The 18744-nt window shown below is 54.4% G+C and overlaps 4 protein-coding genes across 4 annotated transcripts; 1 reads left to right on the top strand and 3 right to left on the bottom strand.

Moving 5' to 3' along the window:
• Window positions 1-56: 56 nt before the first annotated feature.
• G647_00432 (uncharacterized protein) lies at window positions 57-2702 on the bottom strand (the record flags this gene model as incomplete). The annotated part of the gene is made up of 1 exon (XM_008723835.1): window positions 57-2702. One exon carries the CDS (start codon window positions 2700-2702, stop codon window positions 57-59), a length of 2646 nt encoding a protein of 881 aa, XP_008722057.1.
• Window positions 2703-3072: 370 nt separating this feature from the next.
• Window positions 3073-4455, bottom strand: G647_00431 (uncharacterized protein; the record flags this gene model as incomplete). The annotated part of the gene is made up of 1 exon (XM_008723834.1): window positions 3073-4455. One exon carries the CDS (start codon window positions 4453-4455, stop codon window positions 3073-3075), a length of 1383 nt encoding a protein of 460 aa, XP_008722056.1.
• Window positions 4456-5058: 603 nt separating this feature from the next.
• Window positions 5059-5465, bottom strand: G647_00430 (uncharacterized protein; the record flags this gene model as incomplete). Its single annotated transcript, XM_008723833.1, has 2 exons — window positions 5059-5234; window positions 5294-5465. The coding sequence occupies 2 exons, from the start codon at window positions 5463-5465 to the stop codon at window positions 5059-5061; spliced, it is 348 nt and encodes a 115-aa protein (XP_008722055.1).
• An 8659-nt stretch (window positions 5466-14124) lies between these two features.
• On the top strand, window positions 14125-16693 carry G647_00429 (uncharacterized protein; the record flags this gene model as incomplete). Its single annotated transcript, XM_008723832.1, has 4 exons — window positions 14125-15360; window positions 15412-15444; window positions 15491-15606; window positions 15661-16693. 4 exons carry the CDS (start codon window positions 14125-14127, stop codon window positions 16691-16693), a joined length of 2418 nt encoding a protein of 805 aa, XP_008722054.1.
• Between the last annotated feature and the right edge of the window lie 2051 nt (window positions 16694-18744).

Genomic DNA, 18744 nt, shown 5'->3' with positions numbered 1-18744 from the left:
GACCTACGTCCCTGTCAAGTCCTTCGATCCATTCATCTCAGTCTCAGGACGATCGATCAGTCATCTTCAATGTCGTCGTCGGAGATATACATTTTCTCCACGCCCATTGACGGCGTCTCTCGGGTTACGGCAGCATTCCTCCCACTGGCCGTGCTCGAACCTGCTCTGGTGGCGCGGGGCAGGGCGGTGGCCATCGCTTCGTCGTCCTCTTCTTCGGCGTGATCTTCGGCTGTAGAAAGATAGCTTGTCGGTTTGAACTTGGTGATCTTCTCGAGGGAGGTAGTGTCTTGGTGCCGTGCGGAGAGGATGCGCGTCCTATATGGAAGCAGTTCGAGGGTCAGGACATCTTTGGCGTGGGTGGTCGGAGGCGGCGGAAAGTCTTGCTCGTCTCCCACGCCCATGAGCGTAGGGTACCGGGTAGCCTGGTCTGACGGTTCTGATTTAATAGGCGGCTGCGGCATTGTTGTCGAAATCGAGTCCTCGGCGAGAATCCGTGATTGCCAAGTCGCAACGCCTCCGTCACTGATCGGGCCATCGGCGCCAGATGTTGCTGGTCTGCTCGGCGCAATCCCGTCACCATAGACAAACATGTCCAATAACCCGTGCATCTCCTCCATGGGCTTCCACAGCCTCAAACTTGCCGGGTAGAACATCTTGAACTCGTCTCCCCTCTTACCTCCTGGGACTGCAGCCCCCGATCGATTCACGGGAAAGGGCAGACTGAAGAGTAGTCCTCTGGTAGCCACGTTGAAGCTGATCTCGTCTTGGCGGAGCGTATCGGACGATCCGGCTTGAAAGTTCGACTGAACAATGCCGGCATTGGGGTTCGCAGCGTTGCCACGGCGATTCGGACGATTCTCAGGATTCAATACATCGCTGACCGAAAGGATATCCGAGCAGCCCTCGAAGCTGACTTCGAAATTGTCGCCGCCGCAGGAGAGGATGTAATTCTCATGGACGGTGGAAATGAAGGTCTGAATATCTGTGCCGGTCTCGCTCAGCAACGCTTCGATGTCCACCTGCGACACCTTGGGCGTGTACAAATGCATGAGGTGGTCCGGGGGCTTGGGGGGTGGTTCGGCTCTGGTGTCCAAGACACGAGGATCCTCACGCTTGTTGTAGACTATCTTGCCAGTGGCGTGGAACATGTCCAATGTTGTTTCTCGTTGGCTCAACAAGGCGAGCGAGTTTCTTTCCGTCTCTGTAAGGGCTGCATGATCCTTGGAAGAGCGCTTGAGTTTCGCCGCTACGGTGCCTGACCATTCTGTGCCAATGTCCCCTTTGAGACACAGGAACTCGAGGGAGTTGACCGCACTGCGAATGTCTCCAATCTCAGCCAGTCTGGCGATGACCGCAGGACCCGGCGTCCGCCTGCGCCGCGAGTCTCTCGCTTCTTTCTTCACCACTAGGTCGAGAGCCTTTGTCATTAGGGTGGCGGCAACGGGGTTGAAATCCATGGTCGTCACAAACGAATGGTTTAAAATCTCCGGTCCAAGTAGCCGATGAGCTGTGAAGCTGTCCGCCAGGGCGGTGGACGAAGACAGAAGTGTTTCGGATATGATGATGACGACCGGTGGAGAAATCTCATCGGAGCTCTGGTGTCCACGAAAAACCATCGCAGGCGCAGGTTTTGCTCGTGCGAGGAATCGTGAAATGACAGCTCTGAATGATTGTAGAGCACTGGAGGATCTCGTCATGGTTGCTGGAAACTCCTCGATGACAAGGATTTGATTGCTGATTGCCCTCTCCGGAGCCTGTCCAGTAGATACATCATGGTCAAATGCCAGGCTACCAAACTGACCACCTCGATTTAAAAACTCATCGAACTGTGCAGAGATTGAGTTGTTTGGTCCGGATTCTGAGACAGCCGGATTGTGCCAGGAAACCACTTGCAAGCCCATAGCCTTCGCAAGCAGAGACACGGTCATGGTCTTCCCGCTGCCCGCAGGTCCCTTCAGGACCAGGAGTTTCTGGTTGTTCCGGCCGTCAATCTTGCTTTGCAACCAACTTTGCACATCAGCAACCTTCTTCTTGTGGACCATCAGCTCCTCAAGATCGTTAGGACCGTAGCGATCGGCCCACGGCGCGTGGCCATCTACCTCTGCTCGGTCCGCGTTCGTAGCATTGATGAAGTTTCGAGCAGTTACCGCGGGCTTGATGAATCTCTGGCTGGATGGCAGGCTTCCTCCATTTGTACCTGCTTTGTGACCTCCTACAGAGGGTAGTAGACCTGGATTGCGCCGTTCCACCGGCTTGCTTGATTTGTCAATCTTCAAGCCAAGTTCCTGTAACGTCTCGTCCGATAGATCGTCGTCCTCAATGGCGTCGCTCAACTCGGCACCGTTCTCAACTTCCAGATCTGGGGTCTGTGATTTCTTCCGCCATCTTTGCTCCTCGCTGGCCTTTCCAAAGAAGTTATGCAGAGACTTGTTCTTCACGGCGTCATCTTTAACTTTGGTATTCTTTCGCGACTTTTCTGGCGAGGATATGGGGGACGATGTGGCTGCGGCCTTCTTCAGAGCTGGCCTCGTTCTCGTGCCCTTGATCGGAGACACGGTGGTCGAAGTCCTGCCATCGCGTGTGATCTCGCGCTGAGAGCCGCCTTTTGCTTGTTTTGAGGAGGGAAGCCCGAAATCCGCGTCGTCTTCGTCCGAAAGAGCAATGGTGGATCGGCGCTGCCGTTTGGCAGGTCGTGGAGCCATCAGCAAGCATGGCGGAAGTGATTTCGCCTATAAGGTTGGCAACATGAATGCAGTATTCCTCACGTCCGCACCGCCACTGCCGAAAAGTCGCATTTCAAACTCGACTCAATACTTGGAACAGGAACTTGTGATGCTGCACATCACTTTGAGAGAGATCATGGTCACGTGACAGCCAGGACCACACGGCGGTCTGGGGCCCGCTATAAAGTAGGTGGTAAAGGAAACCTATCTGGATGAATGTGTTCAATATATCAAGGAAGCATAGTCAAGGCCCGCTTCTGCAAGCACAGCAACTCTAAAAACTCCAAGACCTCATGGCTTCGTAGAATCGTGAATACATATAGTTTCCTCGCTCGGCGTCTGGGAAGGGTTATCGTCTGGAAGAGACGACCTCGGTATCCCTACTGCTGAACATCTTTCTCAGCGTACTCGTCTTCTTGACCTTCACCACCGCCTTTTCTTTATGCTCGGACCTGCTGCTCTTGCTCCCCCGCGACTTGGACGATTTCTCGCTTCCAACCACTGTACGGTCAGGGTCGTCCTCAATCCTTCTGTGGTGTTTCTTCTTCCTCTTCTCTTCTTTTTGCTGCTCCTTCTGTCGTTCCTCGCTCCTATCTCTGGGGATGGGCAGGTGGCCCATGCTCCTGGCAGCCATAGGAGTGATGAATTCACCTTCAACACTCGTAGCCACACTCGCAGTTTCGGCATCCGGAATGCCACGCCTCCAGTGCTCGATCCGGTCGAGCTCGCGGACGTCAAGCATTTCATCTACAAGCTCGTTCTCTTCCTTGTCACTGACGTGGGCCTTGATCTTCTTGATGATCTTGTAGCCGCCAAACATGACCACCGTGATTCCCACGCCAACACCCACGGCAATCAGAAACTCAGGAGCTGCAAGCATGGCGAAGACGGACGGCGCGCCTGCCTTGAACGCCGCTAGCGCACCTGGCGCCATCTTGCTGGCTAGATTGCTGATCTCGGCCAGCGTCAGCGCGACGGCTGCCATGGCGTCCGGGTTCCCCTGCAGATGTGCGATCATTGCTCGGACACTATGCTGGGCGCAATTGGCCTCATCGATGAGCATCTTGCACTTCAAGACCAGGCTTGACATCTCCTGCTTCTGCAGTTTTTGCTCCGTCTTTGGATCAAGCATAAGTGACTCTGGGTGGAAGTCTCCATAAGCGAGATCCATGTCGATGTCTGAAACCGAGTGGGATCGGACAGGCTGAGGACGGTGCGGACGTTGGGTCTGTAAAGGCAGGTCTGTGGTACGACGGACGAGTTCATGGCCCGGAGGGGGGGCGTACGGAGTGACCGGCGCCGAATGGTGGTGACCATAGAGCTCTTCGTTGAACGTTGCGAGGCCGACATGTCGGGGATAATGCTCCTCGAGGTGCCGGGAACCATCTGCTTCGGACTCTACATGAGCATGGTATCTCCTTGGGGACTCGGATGAGTAGGGGTGCTCGGGGGTTGACGGATGCTCGAAGGCTTCCTCCCTCTCCGTTCTATGGCTGCGATGTCTGCGTGATCTCCGAGTGGTGTCTGATCTTGCGTCCTCGGCAATTGTCACGGCCTTCATTGCCTTTCTCAGTTCTTTCTCCTCTTTTGCCCTCCGTGCGTTGACTATTTCGGCCTTCCGCTCGAGGTAGGCCATCTTCGCCTCCTTGAAGACATTTTTGAGCTGTTTGCTTGTACTGACCACCTTGTTCGACCGATCAATAATTGCGATGGTCTGCGTGATTGCCGCCATGGCCGCAGGCTGTTGGATTGGTTGAGTGAGTGTGCTTTGCGGGAACAATTTCTCAAATATACAGAGTCAGGAAGGGGAGTCTGGTCCCCACCGCGAGCTTGGGACTATTCAAATCGCATGGCTGGGAAAGGAACGAGGCGGTCAACAAAGACGGAGAAGTCGTCAACAATGAAACTCGCAGGGTAATGGCACAGCGCTCTTTTTCATAATAAAACAGAGCTCGGTGAAATTGGGCGGCAAAATCAACGGCATTGTCACCCATTAACAGGGCATTGTCGCAGGTTGAGTTGCGTGTTCCTGGCTGATTTGGCGGAGAGACGATGATCCCTCCATGCCCAAGCGCCCTGCACAGCCACGCCAGCGCCACACCTGTGGCTTGCAGAAGTCTGTGGCGGTGATTCTGACAGCCGCTGCTCATCCCAGCTGAACGGTCTTCTCTTTGTCTCCTGAATCCTTTGCTTCTGTTGGGTCTGACCATTATTGTTCTCGTCGTCTTTCGACCCCTTCGCACCAGAGACGCAGACTTGCAACTGGGAAGGTCTCCTAGAACGTGGTAGAACTCGACAGCAAGAACAACGCCATAATGGTTCACTTTGCTTGTATTTACTCGTTGTCGGCGGCAAGTAGCTTCTCCACCGCCGCGACTTTGTCTTCCATCGTCTGTGCCTTGTCTGTGCGCGAGCCTACACGGATATCGCTCTGAATCCGCACAACGCCTTTCTCATGGAGAAGTGTGTGCGCCTGGCCGATCAGCCGCATGACATCGTCCCACGATCCCTCTGTCCAATCAAGCATAAGCAAATGAGACTGGCTAGATAGGTAGAATGGAGGTTCTCACCAACAGTTGTCCCTGCCGAGTGCATACTGTACTTGAGGCCACTCTTCTTCAATAATCGCTGGACCTCGGCGATCTGTGCTGAAACAGAAGCCGTCGGAGTGCCGAGAGGGATGAGACAAAAGTCTGCTGTGCATTTCGGCGGTGTGGCCAGGCTGATACCCTCCGATGACATAGTTGTTATCGAGAACAGACTACACGCGTTCGTTCTTGGTCATTCGGTGCCCGGTGCAATAGTGGTTGGCAGGTATTACAGTACGTGAGAGTGAGGCTTTATGGGAGTCCCAAGGGCAAGGCTACGGCATGAGGGGATTGGAGGAAAACAGAATTAAGGCGGCGGGAAACGGTGGAGCTATCTCACAACCGGGCCGGGAATACAAATTAACATATACAAAATCATCAAATTTTGCCCCTGAATTCATGTCTGAAAGACCGCGTAGTGTAGTGGTTATCACGCATCGTTCACATTTGCTGAACAGTATTCCGATGAGGTCCCAGGTTGTGAGTGTTTGATCCACCAAATTCTACTCCCCTTACTAACCCACGCAGCGAAACCTGGCGCGGTCAATTTATTTTTGACCCCATGTTTTTTCACATTCGACCGCAATTGAAAGTCTCCTAGTCCAAAGACCTATCCTTGGCGTCCAAGACAGTGGCATCCCAGGAGCTATAACCCTCACTTCATAGCATTATTCTATCCATTTGAAAAGCTGGTGGTTGTAAGAAGCAACCATCCGCCGAGTCAACCTCTAGCGCTTCTCATTCAATAAGGAAATCGGGCGTACTCTAGGAACAACGGGTTGTTCAACCGTCGCGGTAAGCTGCTTTTACAGTAAGCACTTGGGCTCCAGAGCTTTGCCTCGTCGAGAATTGAGATCATTACGCGACGAGATCCCTAGTCGCTATTCACGCACCCACAACGCCACAGCACAACCAGCACAGACTCTATGGCCAGCCAGTTGTGCCGTGGCCGGCCGAGTATAGTACTTACGCTCCGTTGATGCCGAACGCAGTGTGGCTCGATGACGAGTGGATTATACCGGTGCTGGAGGTAGCACACCTCACGCAAACACTTGCGAAACGAATTCAAAGCGAAGTTCGTGACAGGTGTCAATCGAAACAGGCACGGACTACTAGTCCGGCCGACCAGAGTCGAAGCGCATGAATGCATTCTTCTGTGTTGGGAGGACCTCCCTCTCTGGGGTCGCTATGCGCAGGCAAAAGCAAAGAGCCGTTGACCGCATTTCCAGTATCTCCGGCTTCTCTGTGCGTGAGACCACGCGTTGCAGTCGAATACGACCGTTTCTGCCGGTCATGCAATCTCCCGCACAGTCAGGGATGCATTGGAATGCAATATTCTCTCATACCCTTGATACGTGCAGATACCAGACCTTCATTCCAATTTCCCAGCACTGGGATACCCTGTTTATCGCTGCACTTGCCGATCCGTGTAGACAGGTATGGACATTAAGCTCGGAAGACGGCACACGACAAGCGGCACACAGCGGCACACGCGCGCCACACCCATACTCGGCAGGTGCTGGGACAAGGACCCCAACATCATGATGAAGAGAGATAAGAGACCACAGGGATCAGCATAACAGGACGACATCGCCACATGAAAGCTGCCTCGCTCGCCTGGACGATGACCCGTACAAAGTGGAAGCTGGTGCAAGTTGTCTTGTGAGAACGGCTCAGATTTCCGTGAATAATTTCGTTGCCACAAGCTTGGGGCTTGCCATGACCACGATATGCGCGATCCGGAGACGAATCCGAAGATGAGATCAAGCACCCAGACATGAAATGAAATTCCATCCGACATGGAATGGCAATTCTCGTACCCATTTCAAGATGACCATCTTTTGGTGGCAAGAGAAGTGCAACAGGAGGGTGGTATCCAAGAGATCCCGTGTTATGCAGCCAAGGCACCATATGGGCTACACGAGTCCACTGCTAGGGTACTCGACTCGACTCTGCGTTGTCCATGACGCGAGGCAAAACGGCAAAGGCATTGAATCCTTCATTGGCTGACGAGAACAGCTTCTCTGGGCCCAGGCTTTGCAAATCGTGGACAAGTTGTTTTAGATAGTCCAAGAACTGTGCAGACAGGATGGGAGATGTAGAGACAGGCCTGGGTCTGAGGAATGGTCGGCGTCTGACTTGCTACCCCGTATGGCGTTCGGACTTTCATGAGGCTGAAGAGAGGAGAGGCCCTGCTGGGTGGCCTCAAAATCCCATCGCGGTGGAGCTGTCGAACGCTGGCTATTTGGGCATGAGAGCACAGCGGCACATCTCTTGAATGTACGAGGCGGATGCGCACAGACTCACATCATCCGGGATGCATGCGCCACATGGACCTCATGCACGCTTGCCTGGCTCGATATGTATCAACATACTCCGTCAATCCCACGCTCCTGCCTGACGTGAGCGCGAAGCTTACCACCCTGTCCAGGCACTGTAGGAGCACAACACACCCTCTCTTTCTGGGGCCGACAGATACGAGGCATTCGCCCTGGTGCGGAAACCCACAATTCCGTCAAGCGAATGCAAGTAATTGTCCTGTTGCTAGTGTGGCAGACGGCGATGTGGTAAGGAGCTTGTTCGGGTCCCAGGTCCCGTATGGGCTACACACCCACACGAGGAATTACACAGGCACATACCTAGGTAGGTAGGCGACGGGCTCGACGGGATGTCGGCACACCCGTATTCGGCGCAGGCAGACAAAGCCACGCAGTCAGCGCGTCATAGACGTTCGGATTTCATCTCCGGCGCTATCTCTACTGTGTAATGCGAGAACGGGTTTTGTTCGTATCCTCATTTCACATCGGTCTTGAGCGGCAGCGGTGTGCGAGTGTCAATGGTTGATAACCGGCCGGATGCGTGTGCCTGAAAGTCCCAGATCTGGTGCTCAGCTCTGTCGTGGGATCAAGTTTCCAGCGTCTGAAAACCCTCAGTTGTTACCCATGCCGTCCATCATTCACTCACCGTCTCCAGGCGGTATCGGAGCGACTAAACACGGCCCCATGTCCTGCGAGGCGGTCCATACACGTCCAGATAGCTTTTGGTGAATGATAGACAGTGACACTAACACATGATGGGACTTGAAGCAACTTCAAACACTGGGTGACCGAGCGTTTGTGCACCCCAACCGTAGACATCGGTTGTCAAGGGACTGTGGGTTTGCCATGTACTTGAGGATGTGACCCATCCGGCAGTTTACGTTTCCTTGGAAGAATCTGAAACAGACCCAATGCCTTTCTCTAACGCGCCCAACGCCTCTTCTGCGCGGCGACGTGGGTGGACTAACTCACTGTTCGTCGATCGAGTGAGCCCGCAGCCGCTGTGTGGCGACAGGATCGCGTCCCCTATGTCGGGAATCAAGCACCTGTTCTAGCCAGGTCAGTTTGAAATACGGCATTTCGGTCCAAAACAGATTACAATACGTTGGACCTCGTGACCGTCCCTCGGGTCTTGAAGCGATTACAGCAGTCTCGATCGAGGCAGCTTTGTGACAGGTGGTTAGCGAGGTCGTGAACCACTGCTACTGTAGACGGGTTTTGATGTGTTGTGCAACTTCGGGCGGTGGCCATGCGGCTTCATTGCCAGTGAGCTCTTGGTAACCAATCGGAACGACCTTGTTGAACGTTTCCCAGCCCGATACTGCTATACGTATATCCATCCTGTGCTTGGGAATTCGGGTGCAAGGGCGCTTAGCGGCACCTTACGCAAAGAAGAAAGACTTTTGTATTGAAACCGCAATGGAGGGCACAGCCAATCGTTCCTGTCGTTGCCAGTCTCGCGCAAGGACTGTACCGCGTTAACACGTGGCGTGATCTCGAACAAAGTGCTGAAAGGTATACAACTTGAATCAAAGCCTCGGAGCTTGGCAGCATGATGGACTTCGGCTGGAAGCAACTGCTACGTTGCGCAGCATCTCGTGGTTTTGTAATCAATGCCAGGACGCTAGACAACGTACTGGAAGTGGCAGAAGATTGTCCCCGTACACTGCGCAGTGATGCTGAACAACATAATCAAGTTGACATTGCCGAGAAGGGCGCGTCAAAGCCTAGTGAAAGGCAGAAAAACGTCGAGCCCTTTCCACCCCGGCCGTCAGCACTGCTCGCTGCTACCTGCAGGGTGTGTAGTATTTTGATTGCAGAACATGCTGAACGAACCAATTGCTGTGAGCCTTCATGGTCCCTGGGTGGTTCGATTCAACGTCGCTTAGCGATCCGAATACGATGTGTGGAAAGAGTGTCTGTAAAGGCACAAAGGAGACCAAGGCGGCTAATGTATGAAGGGTGCGACGTTGATTTGTATCTACTGCCTGGATGACAAACGCGTGGTTTGCAGTGCCAGACGCAACTGATACAATACATAGATTAATTCCGGCGGCATCCCGGTCAGAACGACAAGTCGTCGGCCTGTTCGTTTCTTGGCGGTTGACTCGAATATGCCCGTCTGGGGGATTGGGCAACAAGCAACGGTGCATTAGTATGCCACGGGGGCCGATCTAAGCTGAGTCACTCTGCAAGGCCGATGCGGTCGCTGCGCTAAATGAAGCAGCTGGATGAAAGGCCGGGAGTACCCTTGTTCTACAGTACTTAGGCAAGAACCCTTTGGGTGCCTTAGTGGAGAGCTTACACTGTAGGTTGCGTGACGGGCCTTGCAGTGTTCAATTAACGTACGGAGTACACAGTATTTATCGGAGATGTCGGGGTCTCAGTTGCACCGTGTCGGCCCTGGCCAAGAGAGAGGGACATGTTCAATCTTCCACAGAGGCTACTGATAATGCCCGCAGAAATATGGGAATTTGCAGGCTGGTAGAACAGGGGAGTTTCTACAGCTGTTATATAGAAAATATATCTTGAAACGTCGCTGCTATTATCTGATGAGTAGCGTTGGTATACAATAGCAGTACTACAGTCTTCCTACCGCTTCCGATAAGCTACCTAGTAGAGCCTCCCTGGTGACACATCTCAATACCATTACACTTTCAGGAAAGAAGTTGTACACACACAAACCTTGGAGAGAATCCCTTACTCTACTAGTCTAGTAAGGCTTATATTTCCAGGTTCATTGCTGGTAGCTTTCTGTCGGCCTGGAAATGCGCAATGCTGGTGTGAATGGCGATCTGGTCCACTTATTCTGACCGAGGCCTGACCGTGATATTCAGCCTTGTCAGACTAAAATAGTAATCACGTCGGCGCCTTGGGAAAGACCGGCCTTCTGCATTGAAGCATGGTGGTCTTCTTGGGCCAGAGTCGCGGGGGACTGAATGGGTCGAAGGCTTCACACAGAGGCGGTCCAGCTCCGTGCCGAACACGGGGTATTGCGGCTTCACCTGTACTGTGCACATTCCAAATCGCTGGCGGCGAGGAACATCGTGGATTCACGGATTTGGGTCACGCTGATGTGTAAATCTTGGAAGCTTATAGGACAGTGGCCGGTGCGGCTCGAAATCCATTTATGGCAACTCCCAAGAGGATCCACAACCCGGCAAGAAACAGGGCGGGAAATGAATGCGGGTGAGCCGATATGTGTGCGATATCGTGCGACTAGGCGGCAGCTCAGAACTCGCCTGTGGTCAGACGAACAATGTCGAGATAACAGCAAGCTCGAGAGACGGTCAGAGCGGTTGGTCGGGCTAATGCACAGAGCCAGTTGCCGAGTTCCAGGGATCAATCCAGTAGACTGAGAGAGAGCGGTTTGCAGGTGGTTGACCACGTTTGTCATGGTGCTGTATTGTTGGCCGGTGTATCGGCACAAGCCTGACGCATACGTGTCAAGAATGCGAGGCCTGAACCATCACGACAACACCAATTCTGGGTAAATGTACGAGTTGACCTGATAACACAGCCAGAAATGGAGTGATGTGCCCCGTTCAGTGTTGACCAGTCTTGCCTGCTTCGCAATCTGTTCCGGCGACCTAGACCCCGAAGATACGTGATCTGCGAAGCATGCCCAATTACTGAAGTCGCGAGTACGTGAAGAGGGTGAGCTGGCAATGAGTTTACGAAATGGCGCTCCGAGCTGGAGCTCGGTCGGTCGCTGAAAATCTGAACAGCACCCAGATTCGCAAGCTTGGAGCAGGTGCAGATGCAGATGCAGATGCAGACACTCTCCCCGCTCGTGGCAGCGCTACTTTGCAAGTGCGGCTCCAGCATGGCTGGCTGAGGGCGGTGACGACGAGGCGATCATTAGCCTCAACCGGAGCATTTTCACTTGTCACTGCGGCTTTGGCTTTCCAATGGCCATGTTCAAAGCGAACACACGGAATGGATGGTGCAGCCAGCTCTGGGCGAAGCACAGCAGGCAGCATCATTGCCCGTATTTCGGGCTTGCTGCACTAACCCGAGAACGGCTGGTGGTCGCTATCGTCGTGAGAGTCTGGCGCAAGACGAGCAAAGGGACGGCGCAGCGTTAGGGAGGGGTCGTGTCAGAAGTCCGGGCTGCGTCGACGTGGCTTGCCGTGCTCCTGCGCATACGGGCCACAGAGCACGACAGCACGCAAGCTGTCACCATCTCGTGCAACCGTCAGTCAGATAATCATAGTCTACAACTGTTTATTGCCAGGACCGGGGAAGCGTAGCAAAGTAGGAGATCGACCGGGGTCCCCTGAACTGAGAAATGGAACCGGGCGAGAGTTTGCAAAGCCAGGAGCTTAATAGGTGTCCTGTGTCTTACTCTCCCCATCAATGTAGCCGATGCGAGATCCTTGACGACATCATCCTATCGAGGGTGATTTGTCCAATATGGTTCGTCATGAGCGAGGAGAGGGGCCGCGGCGAACAGTGCGCTCTGGAACCATCGCTATCGGATCAAAGCTAACGGTCGACTTCGGCTTCGTATTGATCTCAACCGGAAAGGAGCGACTGCAGAAAATGGCGACGCGGTGCAGGAGATCAGCTGCAATTTTGGCCAGCGCGCGCAGTGACTGTCCAGCTCGCGAAGCTGGGGAGCTGAAGCATGGACCCCTTTGGGGAAGATGGAGGATCCTTCCCAGGCTATTTCGGGCCCTGGCTATCAATTGGTAATGGCAGAGGAACTCTTTTCGTTCCCGCACTGATGCACGGCGGGCGGATAGCTTACCCTGTCGCTTCCGAAAGGCAAGGTGAAGCTGCGCAGTGCCTGCCGTGAAGGCTGGTGGGTGGGTGGGTGCTGGTGGGGGAAACTGCTTTCGAGGGCGGCGGGCGCCCGAGAGCCAGCAAGCATTCCTGTCACACACCAGTGATTCGGGTCGAGGGCCGCAAACCTCGTGCAAGGCGTCCTCGGCGTGCATTCCATTTATCTTCTTTGGGCCGGTGGTCTCAATTTCTCTAGGTCTATTGGTGCGACGCCCTCGTTGAGCAGCATAGTCGCGATCCCTTGCCGTCACCAGTGCTCGCACAGTCACCACGGTGGCCATGGACCATGACGAGAGCAACGGCACGGGCGCAACAATGCATTGACTGAGAAGTGCCCAATGCCAATGATGAATCAATCAATCGCGAACCTTAACTGACGAGGCTTTTGAGCTGGCACTGAAAGCTGGGTGGAGCTCGATGCATGCCGTCATCACCAAGCCTCTTTCTTTCCTCAGACGATCGCCGGCTGACGAGCCCAGGCCTTCTGCGTCGCTCCTGCGGGCTGCAGTGGTGATGATGGCCATCGCACCTCCATGACGGTCACAGAGGTACGGTAACTGTCCGTCCCTGCCCTATGTACGAGTACTGTGTATCCAAGGCTTCCCTCTAATTACCCCACCTGCAAAAGACGCAACGCCTGCAGATTTTATTGCCTTGCCCAGCCGAACAGCCCTTGGCTGTGGCCCAACCCTGCCCCCCTGTCACTGTCACTAACCTAAAATGAGGGTGGTGAGTGGTGAGTGGTTCGTGGCTGTCTCCATGCCTTCCCTTTCTCGAGAATCTCGTGTCTCCATCCGTCCATCATCGGCCGTGCGGTTGCCGTCGATCTTTTTTCATCTTACGCTGTCCTGTGTTGTTGTATATGCTCGCGTCCTCGCCTGACTCTCGCTCACATCACGGTGACCACCCGCCTCTCGTTGAAGCCTTGTTGGACCATCCACATTCGCTTGCATCTTATCAGCTATTTGACTTTGCGATCCATCGTTCAGCCTCCGCCCCCCTCAGATAATGCTAATCTGGGTACAATCCCAGCGTCAGCCACCCGCCCCAGCTGGCCACTCTTACACGCCTTGATCAGGCTCAGGCTCAGGCTCAGTCTGGCCCAGGCTGCGAGCCACCAGAACACAAGAAGGGAGACTCGACTCTCTGTCACGTCCATCACACCGAGACCATTTCCCACGAACCGCCGACGAGCCTCCTGTCATGGACTCTCCTACGGAACGCATGCCTATTGCCTGCGTACACTGCGCCAAAGCGAAGGCGAAATGTGACAAGAAGGTCGGTCGGTCGGTCGGGGCTAGGAGTCGCACTGGTCAAAAGGCAGAGTGGCGCGGGGTGGTGGGACAGTTCAAGAGAACTGCTCCTGATACACTCGCCCTCCACCGAGCTTCGCGATACAGGCTTCTGCTCCGCGTCCCATGGCGTGGTCTGTACTGACGATGAGAACCCAAGGTGCCCTGTTCACGATGTGTGAGCAAACAGATCGTGTGTCAGTCACGGGCCACTCGGCGGTCCTCCCACAATCCTAATCGACGGAATCCCCTCCCACGACCGCACTCTGAACGTGCCCTACATTCTTCCGCCTCATTCCATGTATCACAATTGTCTCAATTTTCGGGTCCAACTCCAGGCGCCAATGGACTGTCTCCCAGTGAGCTTGTCGATCCCATGTGCTGAGATGTTGGCTGACGAACCCGCGCAGACGGCATGGGCCATCATACCATCCCTCCGCATCGGCTGAGCCTCCCAGACGCTCACCACCCGATTCCAATCGCTCCAGCTGTATATGGCTCAGAGATGGAACCGCAGATGTTGAGAAACGGCTTCGCGCACACGCCCCCCGACATGATCCCGATCACACCGATGATGCCAAACATGTCCCACATGGATACGTTCGTACAGATGCAAGGGACCCCTTACGACCACGAGAGTGACAACCAGTTTCTGGCAATGAGCAACGCTCCAACCAGCATGATAGACTTCGACTCCGCCAATATGCTCCCGGACTTCATGAGCCCTCAGTCGGCCATGTTGCAGGACCATACGGAGCACTATCTGCTACATGGTAAGATGGGGGTTCAGACTCCAAGTCATGTTCCCTATCCAATCCATATCCCCGACGGCGGGACCCCGTTTCCCGTTCGGATGGATTTGGAGAGCCCCTATGGTTCCTTGCAGTATCGGCCACCAGCCGGCCTTTCACCGTCGAGTTCGTCCAGCACCAGTGGTTTGCAAGAGCCGGACGCGGTCGTGGCCGCCCACCATGCCTGGCCCTTTTTCCAGTGCAACCGGGTGGACAAGCAGTATTCCTTTGCGCCACCCAAGACGGCCGCCATCTACCTGGAGGGTCTCGCCCAAACACTCCGGAACCAGACCACATGGACGGCATGGACGGCGCAGCTTGATGAGTCTTCGCTGGACATTTCGACAGAGCGGAAGATCGCCACTGAGCAGATCGTAGGATGGTCCCGCGAGAAGTTGCTTGCCATCACTCAAAGCTTTCTTCACAAGGCGTTGGACATTCACAAAGCTGATCGTGCGGCTCGAGAGGACACACCCTCCAGCCCGGATTCCAGCAGGGACGCTTTCTTGATGTTACCGCCCCCCGAGGTTATGCAGTACTTTCTGAGAAGTTACGTTGTGCGATATGAGCCATACTACTCGTCAGTCCCTGCTGGCCGTTTGGACCCCAACCTTTTCATGCAGTCGAACAACAGCAAGGCAGCAAGTCTTCTGATCCTACTCATGGTCGCTTCAGGCGCTTCAGCAACGGCCACGGTGGAGGCTAGGTATGTTGCCAGCGGGTTGACAGAGGCTTGCCGGATCTCGCTCTTCGACACCATCGAGAAAGATGTCCTCCAGTCCCGCGAGGTTCTGGTGCTGCGATCTGCGCTTCTGTTCACATGCCTTGCCGCCTGGTCGGGGGATAAATGGCACATGGACGTAAGTCGAACATTCAGCACTCCTGACCTTGTTCCTAACTCACCAAATCAGATGGCCATGGGTCAACGCGGCATGTACTTAGCTGTAAGTTCGCTCCTGTTGGATTGTGGCCTCGCTGATCGTGTCCTAGATGCTCGCTCATTCCGGAATGCTGGACACCACCGAGTCCGCAATCGACGTTGGGAAATGTAAGCAGAACCCAGAGAAAGCATGGGAGGAGTGGAAGGAGCAAGAAGGCAAGCACAGGTATGCGGCGGCGTATAGAAGGTACAGCGAGACCAAGACACTGACACGGACCAGACTCGCTCACTCGTGGGTAATTGTCGACCAGGAGATGAGCTTGTTTTCGGACACCACTCCCTTGTTATCAGTAGTAAATCTCCACGCTCCAATGCCCGACTCTGATGACCTCTGGCATGCGGAGACTCCATCGGAGTGGCTCGACTTGCTTGAGAAAGTCCACGGCTCGACATACCAGAGTCCTGCCTCCGTCAAAGACTTCTTCACCGGATTCGTCGACGGCGATCTAGCTGGGAAGGAACTTTCGCCAACCCAGCTTCGCTTGCTCTTACATCCTATTCAGGCGCAAGTATGCCAGCTGCGTCAATTTATTGCGTGCCTGCCGGATGGCACCAACCATGCGAAAGCATCGCGTGCGATATCAAAAGCGGCAACCAAGGCTCGGCTGGAGGATATCTCTTCTTTGCTGCAGCACTGGTACTCCATCAGCAAGCGAAGTTTCGCAGGCAACAAAGGTACATGCTGGACGACTTGTGCCAATCTCATCATGTATCACCTAATATCCCTCAATGCCATAACCAGCTTCAAGGACATTGAGCAGTTCGCTCGTCGCGAGGTGGCGCTCGGCTCGTTCCGGTACGCGTCGTGGCTGCAAATGCGGTGTATAGACCAGGCGGAAGAAGCCTTCTTCCATTGTGGACAGATACTTCGCTTGATTCGATCGATGCCACGTCCAGTCCGGCCGCCGTGGTGGTCGGGTGCAGTATATCGAGTGGCGTTGACAGGCTGGGCGACCAGCATGGCCAGCAACGGAAACGGTCGTTTCTCACCGACGCACACTTCGGCAGAGCCTGACAGGCCGTTCGCCATCGATGACCTCACTCCTGAGAACGAGGCGATCAGCAGGTATATGAAGTACCAGGAAGGCACACCCATGCTCAGCCGCCCTGACGGGTCCCTTGCCCCAATGGATGTTCCGTCTAACATCCTCCAACACTGCATCGAAGTGCTGGAGGACGACTCTTCGATGCGTCTGACAGACGGCATCAAGCGAAAACTCCGCATCTTCATGGCCAGCTGGAAAGACAATTGACACGGTCATGCTCTGCCAGACAGCAGCAGGGGGCTGTGTCCACGGCTGCCCTAGTCAACCTCATACCAGCACCAGATATCACGCAGTAATGTTGAGTTCCTCCTCCGACCAGGCGTGATGTTACCGCCTTTGTACAGATGATGAATGTACATCTGATGTCTTGTAATGATGATGACGGCGGCATTGCAGGCGCTTTAGAACCGGGAATATCGACTTTTAATCGAATGAGGGCGGGTAAGAGGAGATGAAGAGCACCGCTGAGCATTGTCTCGCCTCAACATGACAAGCTGTTGTGTGCTCGACGATACCCAGGGAGGGATTCTGATCTGGAAGCCATGTATTTTTTGGGATGAAAGGCTTTCCAGCGGCCATTTATCGATGTTCTGGGTCTCGCTTTGGGACAGCTAGGTGTGATCTGGGGTCCCGTCAGGCAATACAGCAGATTTGGGATCCGCCATGTGGGGGGGGGAGCCTGTCAAAGCAGGCCTTCATGCATCGCGACCTCATTTTCACCAGGTGCTTTGTCGTGCTTTTTGGGAGATGGTCGGCGCGAGGCCGCTCCGAGCATCGAAGTCCGTGGTCTTGTTATATGAGAATCACGATCAAGTGGGATCGGCCCAGGTCTTTATGACGATTGAAGAAGCACTAATGAATATAATTGCATCACATTTCGGAGCGACCCGAAAGGTTCAGGAACAGAATCCTGCCTCTTGGAAAGTCGTTCAAGCAGATCATGGTCTTGCAGCGGCCTCCTGTATGGACTATGTCGGGCATCGGACATGACCTGATCCCGACAAAGATTGTTTGGGTAGCTACATCCGTGCTAGATCTCGAGCACCAAGACGAAGATCACAGCGGTCTTGGGAGGCTGGTGCCGGGCAAAAGCTTGGGAGAATCGACGGATCGAGCGTCCTAAACCCATTTGGAAGCTGTTAGGACTTTAGTTTGCCTATAACGTGGTCAAGGAGCGGATACACAGTACTCCGTGCATCAAAAGGTTCGGGCGGAGGAGGAAAGAAGCAAAACAGCAGGGAGACCTGCATGGGGAGGGACGACCAGGGCCTGTTTAACTTAAGGGGCTCCGGAGTTGAATACGGGTTTCAAGGATAGCCAAAGTCTACCGCTTCCATCAGAGGACATGCGACATACGATCCGAGGACCAGAAGAAAGTGCAAAACGGTATGGGATATCAGAACGATGCCAGCCTCGCGTCCACAATACAGTGTCGTTCGAATCCGATATGTGGTGAGACGTTCCATCAGGCTTTCCAGAGCCTTGTCTCCAGAGATGCGGGAAAAGTTGCCCTGAGAATATCCCTCCTCCTGGATGCCGAGCAGCGGTGGTGAAGGTAGCACCAGAGGAGATGGGGGGCACATGTCGACGCCATTGTCGGCCCCTGGATGCCATACTGCGAGGGCCAGGGACAAATGTGCTCGAGTGCTAAAATTGGAGAGAGATTGCAGGCGGCCCTGCTAGTGCTCGGAGGGCTGCGACTCCAACGGGCTAGATCCGTAATTCTCGATACATACTCCGTACAGAACGCCGGCTGCTTGAGACCGCCTGCAGGTGGGCGTCTCGTGGCAGTTCACCACTCGGACGGTGCTTCGAGTCGTACTGTAGCTCCGTGCCAGCAGCATCACCACCACCGCGTTCCCGCCCGTCGACAGACGAGCTCAATGGCAGTATCGAACCAGAACCGAGATTCTGAGACATTTTCTGCTCGAAGCACGAACCATTAATACTTCCTTGCAGCATCAGGAGCCACACGGGAAGCTGTCGACGGCGACTTCATGGCCGTTCGACTCGACTCGTGGTCTACAGTAGAGCAGGTACACAGAACTCAGAGCGGACAACATCGGAGGCAAGATTCGTTGCCGAGCGTGCTCCTCCCGAGAGTCTTGCGCTCTGAACCGGGACGGATGATAGCTATGTAACGATCGAAATGTCCGCGGCCTGCACACGGTTCCAGGGTTGATAGTCCTTGCGTCTGTCGCTTTCGCAACATGTCGCCCTCTGCTCAACTGGAGACGCGTTTTTGCCCCCTTCTCGCT

The sequence above is a fragment of the Cladophialophora carrionii genome (assembly GCF_000365165.1).
Source record: "Cladophialophora carrionii CBS 160.54 unplaced genomic scaffold supercont1.1, whole genome shotgun sequence".
Taxonomy (NCBI): domain Eukaryota; kingdom Fungi; phylum Ascomycota; class Eurotiomycetes; order Chaetothyriales; family Herpotrichiellaceae; genus Cladophialophora; species Cladophialophora carrionii.
Note: the sequence above shows the minus strand (reverse complement) of the source record. Positions and strands in the feature narration are given on the sequence as shown.